This window comes from Rattus rattus, chromosome 5 (genome assembly GCF_011064425.1).
Source record: "Rattus rattus isolate New Zealand chromosome 5, Rrattus_CSIRO_v1, whole genome shotgun sequence".
In the NCBI taxonomy this organism is placed as follows: Eukaryota; Metazoa; Chordata; class Mammalia; order Rodentia; family Muridae; genus Rattus; species Rattus rattus.
The window spans coordinates 51,196,128-51,215,156 of record NC_046158.1 but is presented as its reverse complement, the minus strand read 5'-3'; the positions used below and the strand labels follow the sequence as shown (position 1 = coordinate 51,215,156).

General features: G+C 34.3%; 1 protein-coding gene across 2 annotated transcripts in view; it reads left to right on the top strand.

The window, feature by feature from the left end:
- Positions 1 to 19,029, top strand: part of Atf2 (activating transcription factor 2) — a 76,337-nt gene that overhangs the window by 31,180 nt on the left and 26,128 nt on the right. Inside the window, exons 5-9 of one of the 2 annotated variants that reach the window (XM_032903502.1) lie at positions 8,141 to 8,237; positions 11,034 to 11,152; positions 11,298 to 11,426; positions 15,929 to 16,107; positions 16,726 to 16,840. In XM_032903502.1, the coding sequence (XP_032759393.1) occupies positions 8,141 to 8,237; positions 11,034 to 11,152; positions 11,298 to 11,426; positions 15,929 to 16,107; positions 16,726 to 16,840 (639 nt within the window). The remainder of the gene's footprint in view (positions 1 to 8,140; positions 8,238 to 11,033; positions 11,153 to 11,297; positions 11,427 to 15,928; positions 16,108 to 16,725; positions 16,841 to 19,029) is intronic. The other variant, XM_032903503.1, reaches the window with a different exon arrangement.

Sequence of the window (19,029 nt, the reverse complement as noted above, 5' to 3'; positions counted from 1 at the left end):
GGGGATCAAGCTCAGGTCATTAGGCATAGAAGTAAGTACCTTTATCTGCTGAGGTATATCACCTTACCCAGTGTTAGCATTTATCATATATACATATGCTTATAGAACTGTTACCACAATCGTGATAGTGAACAAAACTCATCACCCCAAAAGTTTCCTTGTAAGTTTCCATTTGTAAGTTCTCTCATCTTTGTCAACTACTGATCTGCCTTCCATTGCTGAAAACTTGTTTGTACTCTTCAGACTGTTTATAAGAGGATTCATAGAGTATGCAAATTTTTCTGGATTCTTTCTTAACAAAATATAAGATTTTTTTTTAAATTGTCTAATACGACAGATTAGGTTTTGAGAAATGTATCAAGAAAATGCTGATTATATAACAGGGATGCTGTGATTTGATTGGACCCCGCAGAAGTTTGTGTATTGAAAACCTAACCTCTAAAGTAATACGTTAATGTACTTGGAGCCTTTGTGAAGTGTTTAGGATCCCACAGATTTAGACCTCACAACCTCCAGAGTAGTGAGCTAAATGAGCCTCTTCTTTATTTGGACAGATTTATTCCATAGTTGATCCAGCATCTAGTTTATGTTCAAATTTTGTTATCACAGATAAATGAGTGAAATTTCAATAAAAGTCTTTATGTGTATGGTTTTTGTTGGATACTATCCAGAGTGTAATGGTGAACTCATACACTCCACATCATTTTAGGAAATTACAGATTGCTTCCAAAATAGATGGGCAACACTTTGTTTCCATCAGTAATTTACAAGATGTTTTTGCCATATTCCTGTTAACTTTTGGAGTTTTCATTCTTTTAAATTTGACTCATCTTTTTGTGCATAGGTTAGTATCTTGTTGTACTGTCTCATTCTTTGATGACTAGTGAAAAAAATAACTACTTTTCTAAGATATGTTTTTCAGCCACTTGCATACCTTTATTGTTTGTGAAGGTGAAATCGTTATCAATTATTTTGTCTGTTTTTAAAAATTGAGTTGTTGGAGGGTTGGGAATATAGCTCAGGATGAACTGCTTACCTAGCATGAAGTTCATTTAGTCCCTAGTAGCATAATAAAGAGTGGTATGAAACTGGATTTTATTTTTATTTAATGTTTATGTTATGTGTATGGATGTTTTGTCTGAATGTAGGTCTCCTCCATGTTCATACCTAGTGCTTGCAGAGGCAGGAAGAGGGTGTCAGATCCTCCAGGAACTGGAGTTACAGATGGATTAGTCACCACGAGGGTGCTGGGAGCAGAACCTCGATTCTCTGGAGAGCATCAAATGTTATTAATCACTGAGATTTTTTTTTTTAGTCCCTTATTTTACTTTTTATTATTATTGTAGGAGGTACATGTGTCATGTACATGTATGGAAGTTAGGACATAAAGACTTGGTGTGTCTTTCCACTAGTATGTGCTTTCTGAGGATGGAATTCATTTCTTAGCAAATTTCTTTAGCTATCTTTATCTCCCCTGCCCATATCCCATTTAAAGTAGCTTGGTGACGAAATGTGTAAGACAATTAGATCAAATGGAAAAAATATGAAAGAAACTACATGTTTTATTGTGGTTGTACTGTAAAATGATTAGTATGTAGAGTATTTTGGACATGATTAGGTATGTGGGTTTATTCACAGCAATATGAAGCAAGAAAATTCAAAGATAATAATGGTCAAGATGAAAGGTGGACACAACAGAAATATACTTTTATATCTAATTTAGAGCTGTAGTTTACATACATTTTTAAAAAGTTAAGAATAAAAAGTAAAATCTTAAATTCTTTGAAACTAAAATTTAGAGTTTTCACTGACTAGATTTACTCTCTGATAAACCAAATTTACTCTTATTTTTGGATTTGGTAAAGAAGAGATCTGGGTAGTTATTGATTTCATGTGCATGTCTGTGGGTGGGTACCTGCATGTCATAGTGGACATGTGGAGGTCAGAGGACAATTTATAGGAGTCGGTCTCTTCTAGCATCTGGGTCCCTAGTATAAAACTCCAGTTGTCAGGCTTGGTAGCAAAGACTTTTCCCTGGTGACTTATAATGAATTGTAGAAGTTTTTACTCCATGTTCAGTTAACCTTGTTTCTTAGAGCCTGTATATCAAGGAAAGTATAAACAAGATAATACATCGGAAAGGCAGAAGCTAGAGCAAAACTTTACTCACATCACAATCCAAGGAATGAAGGGACACTCAGTCCCCTTCAAGGTCATGCCCCAAATGCCTGAAGGAGCTCTCCAGGCCTACATATGACTTGGACTCCACCACTCCCAATGCTATCACCCTGTGAAGAATCTTTTGGGTTTTTTTTTAGGGATATTGGAGCTTCAAACCATAACTACAGATAGTGCATTGCTTGTAGACATAGTCTCTGGAAAGTAACCAGTTTTGCCATATTGTTCTATAAGTCATTCTTGGAAACGTGACCTCAATAAGTCCTAACTTTTTTCTGCTTAAAATAGAATGGTTGCCATTGTTTTGTGTGTGATCTCTTCTTAATATACTCTTTTTTAAAGTTAAAGGTATTAACTTTTAATTACATATAGTGTGTCGGAGGGAGGAGTATGTTGGGTTGTTAGTGCGGTGCCCGTGGCAGCCAGAGCCTGCGTTGGAGCTGGAGTTAGAGCCAGTTCAGTGCGTCCAACATAACATGCTACCTGGAACTCACTCTATAGACCAGACTGGCTTCAAAGTCAACAGAGAGCCGCTTACCTCTGCCTCTCAAATGCTGGGATTAAAGTTGTGTGTCACCACACCAGTAGTATTAAAAAGTATTTTTTAAAAAGTTTTTTTTAAAAGAATTTCTGTATTATTATGTGTGTGCTTGCTTGAGATTATGTGCAACATGTGCATGCTGCAGTCTTAGACACCAAAGGAACTGAATTTATTGGTGATCTTTAGTCACTGTGTGGATGTGGAGAACCTAGTCTAGCTCCTGAAAGCGCAGTAAGTGCTCTTTATGGCTGGACCATCACCCCAGCTCTACACATGATGGTTTTTTTGGCTTGTTTTGTTTTAAATAAAAAGCATTGTATTTAGATTTTTTAAATAGGAAAGTCAATAGCTGAAAATTAGAATATTTGTTTGTATGTGTACCATAAGAAATTGTTTGAGAATTCCCTAGCATTAAATTTATAGTATCTGTTAGTGAGTTATACATGTGAGCCTCTATGTGTGGCTAAGCATGGTTTTAAGTTGCATGTGTTCTACTAGAGCTTGTCCTATCATTTGCTCATTTTTCTATCATAAACTTGGAAATTTAATATTGTGATAAACAGCATTGTGATGAGTATCATTTTACACAATTTTTTGTGTGCATCTCTATAGTTTTGTAGACTACATTTCTCAAACTACTATTACAAGCTCAATATATATCTGTAAACGGTTGTAGTAGCTAAGCATGTAGACTACATGTTCAAGACCACCATAAAGCCTTGTCTTTGAGAAACAGGGGCTGAAATGAAACAAGTGTCACTGGGTTGAATTCTCATTCCAAATTAATTAGTTGACAAATAACTAAAATGTATGCATAGTTATATATTGGACCACGAAGATGGCTTTCTGGATAAAGGAACTTGCTTTAAGACTGATGACATGGGGGTTGGGGATTTAGCTCAGTGGTAGAGCGCTTGGCTAGCAATTGCAAGGCCCTGGGTTCGATCCCCAGCTCCAAAAAATAGAAAAGGGGAAAAAAAAAAAAGACTGATGACCTGAGTGCAGTCCCTAGAACCCACATAGTAGAAGGAAAAATCTGATCCCTGCAGGTTGTTTATTAACTTCCACAAATACACAGGCTTAAAAGAAAGAAAAAAACATCAAATAAAATCTCACTCTGCTTTTGCTTTCATTAAAAGTTTAGCTCTCATTAATAATAAACTTATTTATTTATTTATTTATTTATTTATTTATTTATTTATTTTATGCATGTTAGTATACTGTCATTGTCATCAGATACACCAGAAGAGGGCACCAGAAGAGGGCATCGGATCCCATTACAGATGGTTGTGAGCCACCATGTGGTTGCTGGGAATTGAACTCAGGACCTCTGGAAAAGTAGTCAGTGCTCTTAACCACTGAGCCATCTCTCCAGCCCAAACTAATTTTGTTATAATCACTCCAGGCTTGGGTAATACATTTTTTAGCCAATGATTTTGTGAGGTACTTAATATTTATATTGTACACTATCTCTGCCCAGAACAGCCCAGTGAGTGTCAGCTTCATGAGGTAATCTTGCTGAAAGTGGCAGTGACAAGAGTCTCTCTTTATGTTAAGTAGTATTCTTTGAATGTTGAAGGTACTACTATTATTTTTTAATTTTTATTTTTTGAGATAGGTCTATGTAGCTCTGGTTGTCCTTGTACTCTCTCTGTAGATCAGGTTAGCCTCAAACTTACAGAGATCTCCTGCCTTTGCCCTCTTAAGTGCTGGGATTAAAGGTATGCACTATAATACTCTGCAATAATTGATCATTGGTTTTAGAAACACAAATTTGCTGATGACAGTGTAAATTTTATTTTTTCTCATCTCTATGGAATGATCCAAATTCTGCTCTACTTAATTTAAATTTAAAATATATAGCAGATTATCACATTTAAAAATGTACTTTGTTGATAGTGTCACTTAAGAATGGCCTATAAAAATTAGCACAAAGAGTTTACTTGAAGATTCTTACTGTGGTCTTTTTTTAAATGCCTAGGGAACTTTTAGATATTGCAGGGACTCCTATTAACTTCATTTGTTTCTAGAGGAATACAATGGTGTTGAATTGAATAAAAGATACAAAATTAATACTTAGTAAAAGATTTATTTGCATATTATCTTGTTGGCTATATCTTTGCCTTTGTTGTCACTTCAATTGAAACTACTTTTTGGTAAATTATTTTATATCACAAGCTGATTCAGAGGAGAGATTAGATACAATATATACTTACCCCGAGTCTTAGTGGAGGTATATGTGAGTTAATCAGTAGTTTCTACTATTGAGTAGAGTTCCTCTTCAACTAAGGAAAAAGTAAGAAAAGGTTGTAGCCTTGATACATGAAAATTTATTTCTACCCATTCAACAAATTAAATAGTAGTAATAATAATATATGGTAAAAATAACTATAAAATCCTAGATGACTGATTTGTAGGAAGTTATTCTTTAAGAGATGGCTTAGCATATAAAAAGCACTTGTCAGACAAGCCTGGCAACCTGAGTTCAGTCCCCAGAGCCCCTAAGTAAAGACAGAAGGAGGACAGAACTGACACCACAGAGTTGTCCTCGGAACTCCACATAGGTACTGTGCTTTGTGTAACACTCTACCCTACCCCCCAGTATTAACAGAATCTGAAGAAATATGGCCAAACCTTGGAAACAGATTTCTTACCTATTAGAATATGCATTAATTTACTGTGGACACTGCATGTTCACTTTCTTCCTATCTGCCCATTACTCTTTTCTACCTTATAAGGTCCTCTCCAAAAAACTTCTCTTCATTTTCTTCCAACATTGTTTATTGAGATTAATGCTCAGGCTCTTGTTTTTGTTGACAGAAATTTTGTGCAGACCTGTTGGATTGTGCATTCAAATTAGATTTTGTCTAGAAGAAATGGTATTAATTAAATATGTTAATACTGCCAGTGATATGATTATAATTCTACAGAGTTTATTCTGAAAACAAATCCTTTTTTAGTTTATCCGTATATATATATGTATATATATACATATATATCATAACATTTTTCTCATTTTAACTGGATAGAGAGAGAATAAAAAACCAAGGTCTGATTCACCTGTGTCCTTCACATTACAAAACTGTTACTGTCTTTGTTAACTAATGGTTAATTTTATCTTTGGATATTGTGTAAGAGTTTATAAATACATAACCCTTGTATTTTTAGCTAGTCACTCCTTTTCTCTGAAGTCAGAGTTTACTTTCACTTTCATGTTATGCAGCAGATAATGATATTTTATAGAATATTTGGTTGGTTGGTTAGGGTTTTTGTTGTTTTTGGTTATTGTTGCTGCTACTGAGCATCAAGCCTAAGGCTTTCTACATAGCACTTCACCACTAGGCTATGCTTCCAGCTCTTATTGCTCCTTGGCATTTGGGGCCAAACTAATCCAAGAAGAAAGCACTAATTGAATAAAAATTCTAGGTGAAATTTCCAGAGTTTTTACCTTTTAATTTTGACAACTTCACAGTTTTTTAAGAGTGTCACTTATAACAAGATAGTTTATAATAAAATGCTTTAATTATTGTCTTCTAATGAAAAGTTACATTGGGAGGTTTTCTAGGACCTAAAATGAATCTTACATGAATACCCTTTAATATGAATGTAAAGCATAACATTGACAATTTTAATACAAGGATAAAGGCAGCAGTGTGAATACGCTTCGCCATGTGTTCATTGACTTGAGAGCTTTGTTCCTAAGGGTGCCTGTCAACACACCACTATTAATCTCACCATATCTGGGGAGGACTTTTCAAAGGATAAAGTAATATAAGAAGATAGCCTGAGAGGGGAAGTTGGATTGTACTCTCAGTGTCCACAGCTGAGTGAACAGCTAATGGAAGAGTAAACCAAGGGACAGACACATTGAACAGTTCCCTGCATATGGAGATGCAAGCAGGTTCTGGAGAATACTAGTTACTCTCATCAAATAGTGGGTAACTTTCTATTGTTGTTTGTAAGTAAAGTGAAGCTTGATTGTCTTCTGCCTTTTACCGATTTTAAGACTCTAAAGAGTTAAGGAGTTCATTTTTTTCCCATTAGTCTTTATATGTAATGCTTAAGGCAGATTTGGAGGTCATAGGAGTCCTCAGCTTATTTAGAAGGGTAGACATGAATAGTACTAGCCCCAATAAGGAACATTCAGATTACCATGGACACTGATAGGAGGTCTTTTACCTTGAAGCTGGAGAGCCCGAGAGAGGACTCAAGGAGTTAAGAGTGATTGTGCTCTGCAAGAAGACTTGAGTTTGGTTCCCAGCACCCAAACCGGGTGACTCACAACTTTGTGGACTCTAGTATTCTTGTTTTTGTAAGCATCCACAGACACACACATGAACATGAATAAAAATAAAATCTTCTTAAAAATTGAAGGTAGGATTCTTATGCTGGACATAGGATGCTAGTAAGTACTAGGTATCAGACTTCTTAACAGTTTCATTAAAATTTTAATACCCCTATTTGTTAAGTAGTAGAAATGAGTAAGGGTTAATTTAACTTCTGAACCAGGAAGGCAAAATAAATGAGTGGTTTCCTTTTTAGGCAACAGTGGTTCTTGATAAGAAGCTCTTTCTAAGGTTGATTTCCAGTAAGAATTTAAACATGAATGTTGGTCATAATCATAAGTATCACTGGTCATATGTACTCACCAGTGTACGGTGAGGAAAGGCATGATAAATAGCTTTGAACATACATTCATCTTAATACAAGTTATGGTTTAAAAAATCACTTTTTTAGGTTAAAACAGTTTAAAATAAATTGAGTTATTGTATTATGATTACTGTTTCTTTGCTAGACTATAACACAAAAATCTTCACTATGGTAATATAAAGCTAGACTTCTTAATTTCTTTGTTCTTTTTTTCCTCCTTTTAATTTAGACGGGGTCTTACTATATAGCCATGGCTGACTTGGAACTCTTTGTAGATCAGGTTAGCCTCAAATTTACAGAGATCTGCCTTCCTAGTATTGGGATTAAAGGTGTGCACCACCATGCCTGGCCTCAGACTAATTTCTTAATTTGTACAGGAGTCATTTTTAGAATATTATCAGTTTAAAAAGTGGTAAGTAACCTTACATCTAAGTAAATACAGTATTTTCTTAGTCTTTGAGCTGAGTACATATTTATCTGACATAATAAAAGAATAGTAGTCTATTTTATTAATTTTTTGCCTCAGGTTTTATTTTCAAGCCTCTCAGATGAATTATATACTATCATTTCATATTCTTCTATAGGGGGTTCCTCTCATCATTTGAAAATTACTGTCTTTGTGTGCTAATAATAGATTGATTGTCTTATAGTTTATAAGCTGGTATTTCATTGCTAATGGTGGTTTTACATGTTGTGGAAATTGATATCCTTTATCAGTTTTGTTTGATCAAATTGAAAAACTTAACTGTATTTTAAAACTTTTTGCCACAGCGTTTTACCAACGAGGATCATTTGGCTGTCCATAAACATAAACATGAGATGACACTGAAATTTGGTCCAGCACGTAATGACAGTGTCATTGTGGCTGGTTAGTATATGCTTTTATTAATGGCTTATATCATATTTCACCCAGAATGTGCACAATTTTGTGTATTCTCTGTAAACACTATAGTCTGGTGATAGTCCAATTGCTTCATTTACAGTAAATGTTGGCAACATGTATTTACCCATTACATTTCTATATGTTCTTTTGATCATTCATTTCACTTTTTTGTGTGCTTTTCAAATACCCATTTGAAGTTGGTTTTATGGAAGTTAATTAGAACCCTTGGAGCAATCATGCCTTTCTACAAAGTATGTTTAACTGATAACTGACTCCATTGATATTTAGTGTTTCTTTTAGTTGTCATACACCTGGTTTTTAAAACTTTGTAAAGAGAGTAAATGATCAAGCACTCCCTAAACTTGGTCATTATAATTTTGTTTAAAAGTGTTTCAAATGAAATAAATGTTTTATTAATAAAACACTCTAAAGCTGGGATATAGATCAGTAGTATAGTGCTTGCCTGGCATTCAGAAGGCTCAGGTTTTAATCCCCAGCACTGCAAAATAAAATAAAATGTTCTTCCTAAGGAAAATCTAAGTTCAGTTAGTGTGTGTGTATTTGTGTGTGTGTGTGCATGCGTGTGTGCATACCCTATAATTATATGGTATCACCCTGAGCAGATCGTTGTTTTTCATATGTAAAAAGAGGAACCCAGTTCATGTGGTAGCTTACCATCACTCTATCCTATGTTAGTTGTTTTATGTTCTACATGTAAACATATAATCTGTGTACTTGAATAATATATACTATGCATGAGTTCAATATATTTGTTTCTTTCTAAGTAAACATGATAAGTTCTTTGTCAGATTTTACATATGTTTTAGCGCTCTGTCAGAATTACAAATATGCATGTCATAAATATAGAATCTAGAGTCCTTTGTTTTGTGAAGCTTATGTTATTCTATCTGTAATTCTAGAATTTTAACTAGAATATTGAACAGTATTGGTACTTGTAAATTATAACTTAGTGTGAACATCATATGCAGTGCTTTGGAGAGATGTTAAGGCAGTATCAGATAGTTCCTCCTGTGCTTTTAGTTCTGTAATTTTTGTAATTAATAAACGAGAGGGAGCTAAAAGTTGGTGGTTTATTTAAAAAAACTTATGGAAGGGAACTTTTGACAGTCTTTGGTACTGTAAGGAGAAGGATGCGGATCAGAGTGAGGTACGCACTTCTGGAGTATGTAAATAATGAGGACCACAATAAAAAAGGAAAGAACAGTAATTAAGGAAAATTAAAAACCACCTAGAAAGTATTTTTCTAGGTCTGAAGATCTTTGTTTCCTTGATATTTACTGTCTTAGATGTTCTTTGTAAATTTTGATCTCAAGAATGTTAATTTGGTTCCTAGATGTTACTTTTAATACGGTATAAAAATAGAACATATTCAATCACAGCATTTTTACTAACACTGAAATAGTTTACTATAACTGCAAATAGAATGCATGATGACCATAGCCTTAAGCTATCTGCATGTTAACCATTTGTGCCTGTGATGACTTCTCTTAAATCTGATGGTACCAGTAATAATCATCAATTAAAGTGATATACGCTATGCGTTTTCTGGATTTTTTCTGTCAAATATAAGTTGTGTTGATTCCTAATCAGCTTAGGCAAACCCTTTGGGTGTAAACAGAGGTAACATTTATATTTGACTAATTTGAATTAAAATAGATTTAAGCTGATATGTATATTCAAACCCCTTATTAAAATATTATTTTGGAAGTCTTTTAAGGCTAAAAATTAGGATGTAGGTTAAAGATTAAATAATGGATACGATTATGACATAAGTGGACCCTGTAGTAATTCTGATGTTTTTACTGTCTAAGACAAGCCTACCTTAGGTCTAGCATATATGATAAGTGAATTATTTTTGCTAAAAATATTTATAGGCAGTACATATGAGGGGCAAAGATGAAATTATGATACCTACTGTAGAAACTCAGTAATTAACAAATATCTGACCCTCAGCCAAACAAATTTTATCTTAAACCAGTGCTGTGCTAAGTAAACTAGATTCTGTGTATAACCTCTAAAATTGCTTCCCTAAAATGCATAAAATGTGAATAAATATTTAATGTACTACCAACTCAAATGTAAGCAAATATCCTTCAAACAATGAGACTAAATTGGAGAGACTTGTAAATTTTTCATCAGTCATTCATTTGTTCTGCATACATGAACACTCAGTATAATGTTAATATACATGTCTGTGAGTATATATTCAGATATAGTTGAAATAGTTTAGGTTGTAAGAAAGTTGAGTTCACATCATTATTAGACTAAACCATTTTTTTTAGGAGGTAGGGAACTTTTGCTTATATTTTTTCCTCCCTTTGAGTCTTTTGACATATAAAAATGTATATTAAATTTGACTTCATAATATTTCATGAACAGATAGTAAATGTGCAAAAGTTAAAATATTTATTTGCTTTATTTAGTTTTCCCTAAATTGTATGTATCTAACAATCAGAATTTTTAATGATGTAACTTTGAAAAATTCTCATCACTTTGTTAATAGTAATTATTTCTCCAAAATGTTTATTTCACTCAAGAGTATACACTAAGCATAAAAGAACTTTGGCGAGGTTGGCAAAATATCTTGATGTTAAATAGAGCTTAATCAAATTTTGTTATTTTAAAGAAAAGCATCTTTTTAAAGGGAGAAATAACATTTGACTGAGCCAGTGCCACTGATTTGTTAATTTCCTAACAGCATTTTAGAATCTCAACATGATCATTTATATTCGTATGCTTATTTCTTAACATTTATTTCAGATCAGACTCCAACGCCAACAAGGTTCCTAAAAAACTGTGAAGAAGTGGGTTTGTTTAATGAGTTGGCAAGTCCATTCGAGAATGAATTCAAGAAGGCTTCAGAAGATGACATTAAAAAAGTATGTTGTTAACCATGAAATTATAAAATGAATACTTTATTATTAGGACACAATGATGGTTTTCACTTCCTGATTTCTGAATTTTAACATTGTACTTGGTCAATTTTTTAACTTTTTACAAAGTTTTCTTTATCGTTTGTATTAGATGCCTCTAGATCTGTCCCCTCTTGCAACACCCATCATAAGAAGCAAAATTGAGGAACCTTCTGTTGTAGAAACAACTCACCAGGATAGCCCTTTACCTCACCCGGAGTCTACTACCAATGATGAAAAGGTTAGAACTATGAAAAAGATAACCTTTCAGAAAAATAATTTTTTTTAGATTATATGCCTTTATTTATTGTTTATATTTGTGGGTATGCATGGCATGTGATGGTCAGAGGACAACTTGTAGGTACCAATTCTCTCCTTATGCTGTGTAGGTCCGAGGTGTCGAGCTCAGGTTTTCAGGCTTGGTGGTAAGCACCTATCTACCATGCTCTTTCACTGTTCCCGAACTTGATTATTTTAAATCTGTATGAGACATTAAAGTATTAAATTTTATATAATTTAATGGAAGATTATAGGTTTTATATATAAAAACCTGTGTGAATACTTTAGGAAAATTCCATCTTCATAATTATTTTTATTAAACAATGGATATTAAAGGAGAGAACAACTTATTTAGAAAAAGTGTTATTTGAAGATAAGAAAAATGTATACAGCTGAACCAGGATATCCAAGAGTGAGTAATTATTACTCCAGTATATATTTGATATTAAAGGAGAGAACAACTTATTTAGAAAAAGTGTTATTTGAAGATAAGAAAAATGTATACAGCTGAACCAGGATATCCAAGAGTGAGTAATTATTACTCCAGTATATATTTGATATTAAAGGAGAGAACAACTTATTTAGAAAAAGTGTTATTTGAAGATAAGAAAAATGTATACAGCTGAACCAGGATATCCAAGAGTGAGTAATTATTACTCCAGTATATATTTGATATCAACAATGACTGGTACTTCCTTAAGTACATTAGTAACTTGGGGTTCCTGGGCTATAGTTAAGTATTGAGTTGAGTTATATTATGATGTGTTCTTCATCACCTTTCACTTGAAAAATACATAAAATGAGCAAATTTATATATGAGCAGTATGTCTACACATAAAGGGACAGTGACAGTGTCCTTTTTAAATATTCTTATAAAATCATAACATGAATAGATTTCTGTCATGAGAATATAGTCATTTACCCCTGACAGGGATATAGCTTCTAAAAAAAAAAAAAGGTAGTTTCAGTAAGCAGTCTCGTCATTCTTTCCAAAGCAGAGTATGTCTACACAAATGTAGACAGTATAGCCTAATGTATACTTAGTATATTATAGGCTGTCATTCCCAGATTATACTGTACTACTTGATACTACTATATGGACCATGTAGGTAGTTACAGCATACTGGTATTTAAACATAGAAAAGGCACAATTGAAAATGCAGACTGGGAGGATGGTTCAGTAAGTAAAAATTACTTCATAAGCCTGACAACTTGAGTTTCGATTTCCCAGAACCCACATAAGAACCAGATGCAGTAGCACTAATGCCTGTAAACCCTTCATACCCTTAAGGAGAGATGAGAGGAGGAGGTAGGAAAATCTCCAGAAACTCATAGACCTGACCCTAGCTTACACAGTAGCAAAGAAATTTTGTGTCAAACAAGATAGAAAGGTGAAGTCACACCCAAAGGTTGTCCTCTGGCCTTTATGTGTTCATGCCTGCATCCCCACACACAAACATGTACACATACAGGTATACTCGTATCACAGACATACACATATACACCAGAGAGAGAGAGAGAGTGGAATTTATACTGCTGGATTAAGTGAAATAGTATAAAGTGAATGTGAAAACCTGAGACATCACTTTATACTGTAGGCTATACAAACATATGTAGACTACACTAGATATCTTTTTAATTCTTTTAATAGCAGATTAACCTGGATTACTGTAACTTTAATAAAGTTCCTCATTTTTTAACTTTTTGCCTAATAACATTTATTGTGAATCACAAATAGATTGTATAGGAATGCAATATTAATACGTTATTTATATCCTTATTCTATACCACTCCTCCCCCAGTACTGAGAATTGAAATTCTAGCGGGTACCCAACCACTGAGCTATATTCTCAACCCCTAACTTAGAATTCTTGGAAGCTAAGCATTAGATATCCCCAAATCACAATTTTTATGGTTATTCTTCATTATTATCTTGGTATATTTAATTATTCTCTTCTTTCTTAACATATGGTCATTTCCACATTTATTATAGTTATTAAGGATCCTGAGAACAGTCTTATTTCCCTGCAGAGCATTCCTTTCCCTTTATATTTTCCAGTTTTCATTCTTTGTGGCTTGTGTATCATCTTCTAGGGGTGCTGTTTCTGCATTCCTTAGTCGTTAGTTCCTTTTAGGTAGTCCATAGTTTCACTGCGCTGTGAAAAATCAGTTCGGGACCTCCTCTGTTCTCATTTTCTTTTTAGGGAATTCCATCAAGACTTGTAATTTTAGAAACTATATATTGGTAATTCCAAATTTGTATTAGTCAAGGTATCTCTCCTGATTGCTGAACACCGTTTCTCTGTTGGCATCTCCTTAGCTTTGTCTAGGGAACATCTGAGTATTTCTGAAACAGAGTTCTTAATTCTGACCTCATTTTTCTCTGAGAAATTTTTCTCCACCTATACATGGTAGTATGTCCTTGTAATTCCTGCACTAGGAAGGTAGTGTCAGGAGTATTGGAAATTCAAGGCTAGCCTATGCTACTAAAACTTTATGGGCTGTGTAGCAAGGCCTGCCCCTCGCTCCCAATACCCTTTCTGCACTTTCCCACAAAAAAGAAAGGGAAATCTGCATCTATCTGCTTATATAAGCAAAACATTTAGGTGTCACTTTAATTTTATGTTTTCTACCTGTCTTTGAAACCAGTAGCCGATCTTAGTGTATTCATTTACCAAGCTTGTTTTGAATAAGGTTCAAACCTCCTCTGTTCAGTGTCATTGTCCTAGTTGTCATCTTTCACTTGTACCAGTGCTACCCTACTTCCCTCTCCTACTGCAGTGCTGAGAGTGGAATCGAGCACCCCAAACATGTACTCCAGACTACTGAAGGTTCCTCATCCCTTTATTTTTCTTCTAAAACACAGTTTCTTTATGTTTTCCAAGGTAGTTTCATATTATTAATACTCTTGTGACAGTTTCCCAAGTTGCTGGGACTGTATAACTTCATGCCAACCATACCAGGCTAAACTTTGTTTCAAACCTGCGAACTTAAAAATTTGAGTCATTCTTCTCTCTGCTGAAAGTCTTTTAGTAATTTGCTCTTGACGACAATATATATTTATTCATTAGGGAAAACCTCATTGAGTTTTGACTGTTTATCCCTCCATCCTCATTTCATGCTCTCTGTATTGATCAAATACTCTTAAGGTTTTTCCTGCCTAGCATTACTTCCTTCTCTACAGCCTGTCCTCCTCTTGATTCTTTCAGTATCAGGTCAGATTTTTTTTTTGGCAAGGTTTTATTCCTTCACTATTAACAGTGCCCAGCTCTACCTTACCCTCTGCTAAATCATCTGACTTACTACATTATCGTTGAACGTTTAATGTCTACTTTGATAGAAGTTTCTGTAATGGTTTTACTCATTGTCACTCTGCTCTCCAGTTGTTGAGTTGGAAGTTTTTAGATGTAGTTACAGTGCTACCAATTTCTCCTTGGACGTATCTTAATAAGGCTCCAACTGATAGTAGCTATATAAAGGCCAATTCAAAGGGACAGAATAGTTAAGGGGTTCTAAGTAAAGCCCTCATCTCTTTTGTAATCTGTAAAACTAGGAAATATTTTAAGACTCATCCTGGCTGATTCAAAAATTCTATTTCTCGGGGCTGGGGATTTAGCTCAGTGGTAGAGCGCTTACCTAGGAAGCGCAAGGCCCTGGGTTCAGTCCCCAGCTCCGAAAAAAAGAACCAAAAAAAAAAAAAAAAATTCTATTTCTCTTTAGTTTGGGAAGTTGTACCTACTAATTTTATATACTCACGTGTCAGTATTACTTGGTCTTTTAATACTAGAAAATTATTGTTACCAAATGAAAAACTACCTGAGATTAGCAGACTGTTTCTTGTTTTAATTTAAATGTCTTAAAACATGTCCCTTTGTTTGTTTGGTTTGGTTTTTGAGACAGGGTTTCTCTGTTTAGCTCTGGCTGTCCTGGAACTTGCTCTATAGACCAGGCTGGCCTCAAACTCAAGACATCCACCTACCTCTGCCTCCCTGGGATCAAGGGTGTGTGTTACCACCACATCTTGACACATTTCTAAACACCAAATTGTTTGTCATAGCACTACCTTGCTGGACCAGTTTCTTGATTTTGCAATATAATAAACAAATAGGAAAGGAAAATCCCCTTCCAGGTTTTGTTTTTTAATTACCCAGAGTAAATTGTATTTGTATTTCTTACTAAAATTCTCACAGAAACATTGCTAAGTAGCCCAGCCTAATTTATTTTAGAGTGATTAAAAAGACATATTGAACAAAAAACATGTTTTTTTTTAAATTTTTAGAATGGTATTTGAACTTTAGAACTGCTTAGATATTTTCTATTAACATTAAATATTAATTTACTTGTAGAGGCATTACGTATTATCTAGTGGTTGCTTTTAGAAATGTGTTACATTCTGTTCACTGAGGTACATGAATTAACTTGCGTTTTTAAATACCGCCCTTTATTTATCTTAAAATTAAATAGGAAGTACCATTGGCACAAACTGCACAGCCCACATCAGCTATCGTTCGTCCAGCATCATTACAGGTTCCCAATGTGCTGCTCACAAGTTCTGACTCAAGTGTAATTATTCAACAAGCAGTACCTTCACCAACCTCAAGTACTGTAATCACCCAGGCACCATCCTCTAACAGGCCAATTGTGTAAGTGATTCCAGTCAGCCACTGACTGCACGGGAGGTGTTAGGGTTTCTCTTACTATGGTTTTCCCTAGGATATTTAATTACTTGAATTAAATTGTGCGTATGTGTGTGTGTATGAGACAGAGAGAGAGAGAGAGAGAGAGAGCGCGCGCGCACGCGCACAAGAGCACCATCTGCCTGTTTTGGGTTTTGGAAACTTTAATATTTTTTAAAAAATAGTATCTGACACATTGGACAATAAATATCTAAATCTTAGCTAAAACAGTGAACATAGACTATAAGTTTAAGATGGTCTTATTTTTATGCCGTTTGACACAAAACAAAGTTACTCATTTCAAGATGACATTTGTCTCAGTTCTTAAAAGTAACTCCAAAGACCTTTCTGATAAGAAATTTTCTCGTTTCACAAATTGGAAATCCATGACTTCTCCCCAGGCTTTTTTTAAACACTCATACATAGATTATGCATTTAAGATGCAATTAAAAATATCTAAGTTTTGGAATTTGCCTTTTGAAGGTTAGAAAACTTATTTTTAAGTAATAGGAGGGAAAAGACTGTTATTTTACAGAGGTGGTTGGTATAGATCTTTACATTTTTCCCTTGTTTTGTTTTTCTTAGTCCTGTACCAGGCCCATTTCCTCTTCTATTACATCTTCCTAATGGACAAACCATGCCCGTTGCTATTCCTGCATCAATTACAAGTTCTAATGTGCATGTTCCAGCTGCAGTCCCAGTAAGTTGGAAAGTTAGACCATTTAAGTCTTTGTGTCAAAATTGGTCTTGGTAAAATAACCAGAAAATATACTTGAACTGCTTGATTGGCTTACTAAATGGAATTTATCAAAATGCTTATTAACGGGGAGTAATATTTATTTATCGATACTATGAGAGTCTAGGCAAACATAATTGGATAGAAAACATTTCTCTACCTCCCTGCCCACACTTGTTTTCTGTTTTCTTTTTGTACTATTTTTTGATTCACCTCACTTCAATTTGACTAGATTTGTGAAATTCAAATATTTCTAATCTCTTATTTTAAGGTATTTGTATTTGAACACTTGTCAAATAGCTATGGTGTTTATAGTTATACATGTTCTTTAGAAAAAAACACACTTGTCCTTTATGGTTACATGAAGTTTATTGAATTTCTTTGATGGCCCAAAAAGGTCTAAACATTAATATCTAGACCTGATGACACATGCCAGTAATACCAAAGGTCAATAGGCAGAGATAGGATCAGAAGTTCATACTTAGCCTCGGCTAAATAATAAATTTGTGGCCAGCCTGGGCTACTTTGTTGTAAGAAAAATCCAAAAGAAGTTTTATAAGAAACTCGCTAAATACACAAATTTTGGAAAATAAAGAAAAGGTGATTAACTATATTGAGTTGTCTAGTGAACATTTAAAAACATATTGTTGGAGATGTGTGGTTAAGAGCTTGTACTGTTCTTGTAAAGGACATGAGTTCAGTTCCCAGCGCCCATTTTGAATGGCTCACAACTGACTTGCTCCTGCTATAGAGGATCTGACAATTTGGGCCTCCATGGGCACCTGCATACAGTGCATATGCCCACACATAGAGAAACACACGTACACATAATTGAAAAAAATAATTATTTAAAAGCACGGTATTTGAAATGATGAAAATTTTCTTTTTCATATCATATTTTACAAAATAGTCTTATTCATACTTTCAAATTATTCTTCAACATTTAACATTTTCATTCTGAAAAGCACTTTTAGATATCTAGCAGAGTTGTCCAAAGCATACTATTTTCATTTTCCCCAAACCATTTATGATACAGCATGTTTGAGACTTTCTTAATAATTTCCCATAAAGAATACTTTAAGAGCTGGAGAGATGGCTCAGTGGTTAAGAGCACTGACTGCTCTTCCAGAGGTCCTGAGTTCAATTCCCAGCAACCACATTGTGGCTCACAAACATCTGTAACCGGATCCGATGCCCTCTTCTGTTATGTCTGAAGACAGCAGTAAATGTGCCCACCCACATACATGAAAAAAATAAATAAATCTTTAAAAAAAAAAAGAATAAGTCTTAGTCATTCATATAATGAATATAGTTGGGTTTTTTGTTGTTTTTGTTGTTTTTCTGGGATTGGTGAGATGTCTCAGTGGATAAAGACACTTGCCACCAAGTTTGACAACCTTTGTTCCAATCTCTATGTTCCACATGGTGGAAGGAGAGAACCAGCGCCAGCAATTGTCCTCTGACCTCCATATGTGTGCCATGACATGTGTGGGAATATATATATATACACAAAGTAAACAAATGTAAAATTTTTATTCTGTTATTACATGGATAAATATTTTTAAAGCCTACTTGTAGCAACATTCTAAAATTTGTGGTTTGGATATGCAGTATTAGTAGCATATTAAGTTTATTTAAAAGCCTTTCCAACCTGCCTTTCCTATCTTCCTTCCTTTCTTCCTTCCAATTTTGAAGCAGCATCCCACTATATAGCACTGGCTGGTCTGGAAATATGTAGACCAAACTGTCCTGGAACTCACCTGCCTCTGCCACATGAGGGCTGGGATTTTTAAGTAATCTAACCAAATTATCATTGATTGAGGTATTTCCAAATATTTCATCTTTTTTTAAAGAGAACCTTGTTATTCAAATTTCATTACTTAAAAGTCTTAGTGAAGACTCAGGTAAAGGTTGGCTTTCTCTTTTTTGAAGATATTTTTCAAACAGGAAACATTCTTGCTTTGTATTTGAGATACATGTGTCTGTATTGAAAGCAGTTTGCAATGAAAAAAGAGATTAACCCTGTTCATATAACAACTGCTAATGAGAAAAGGGGACAGGGCAAACCCTCTTAAAGTATTATCTGAGAAGTTGTCAGGGGAACCACCATCTGTGTTATTACATAGTACATTAATACAGTAATGCACAGACGT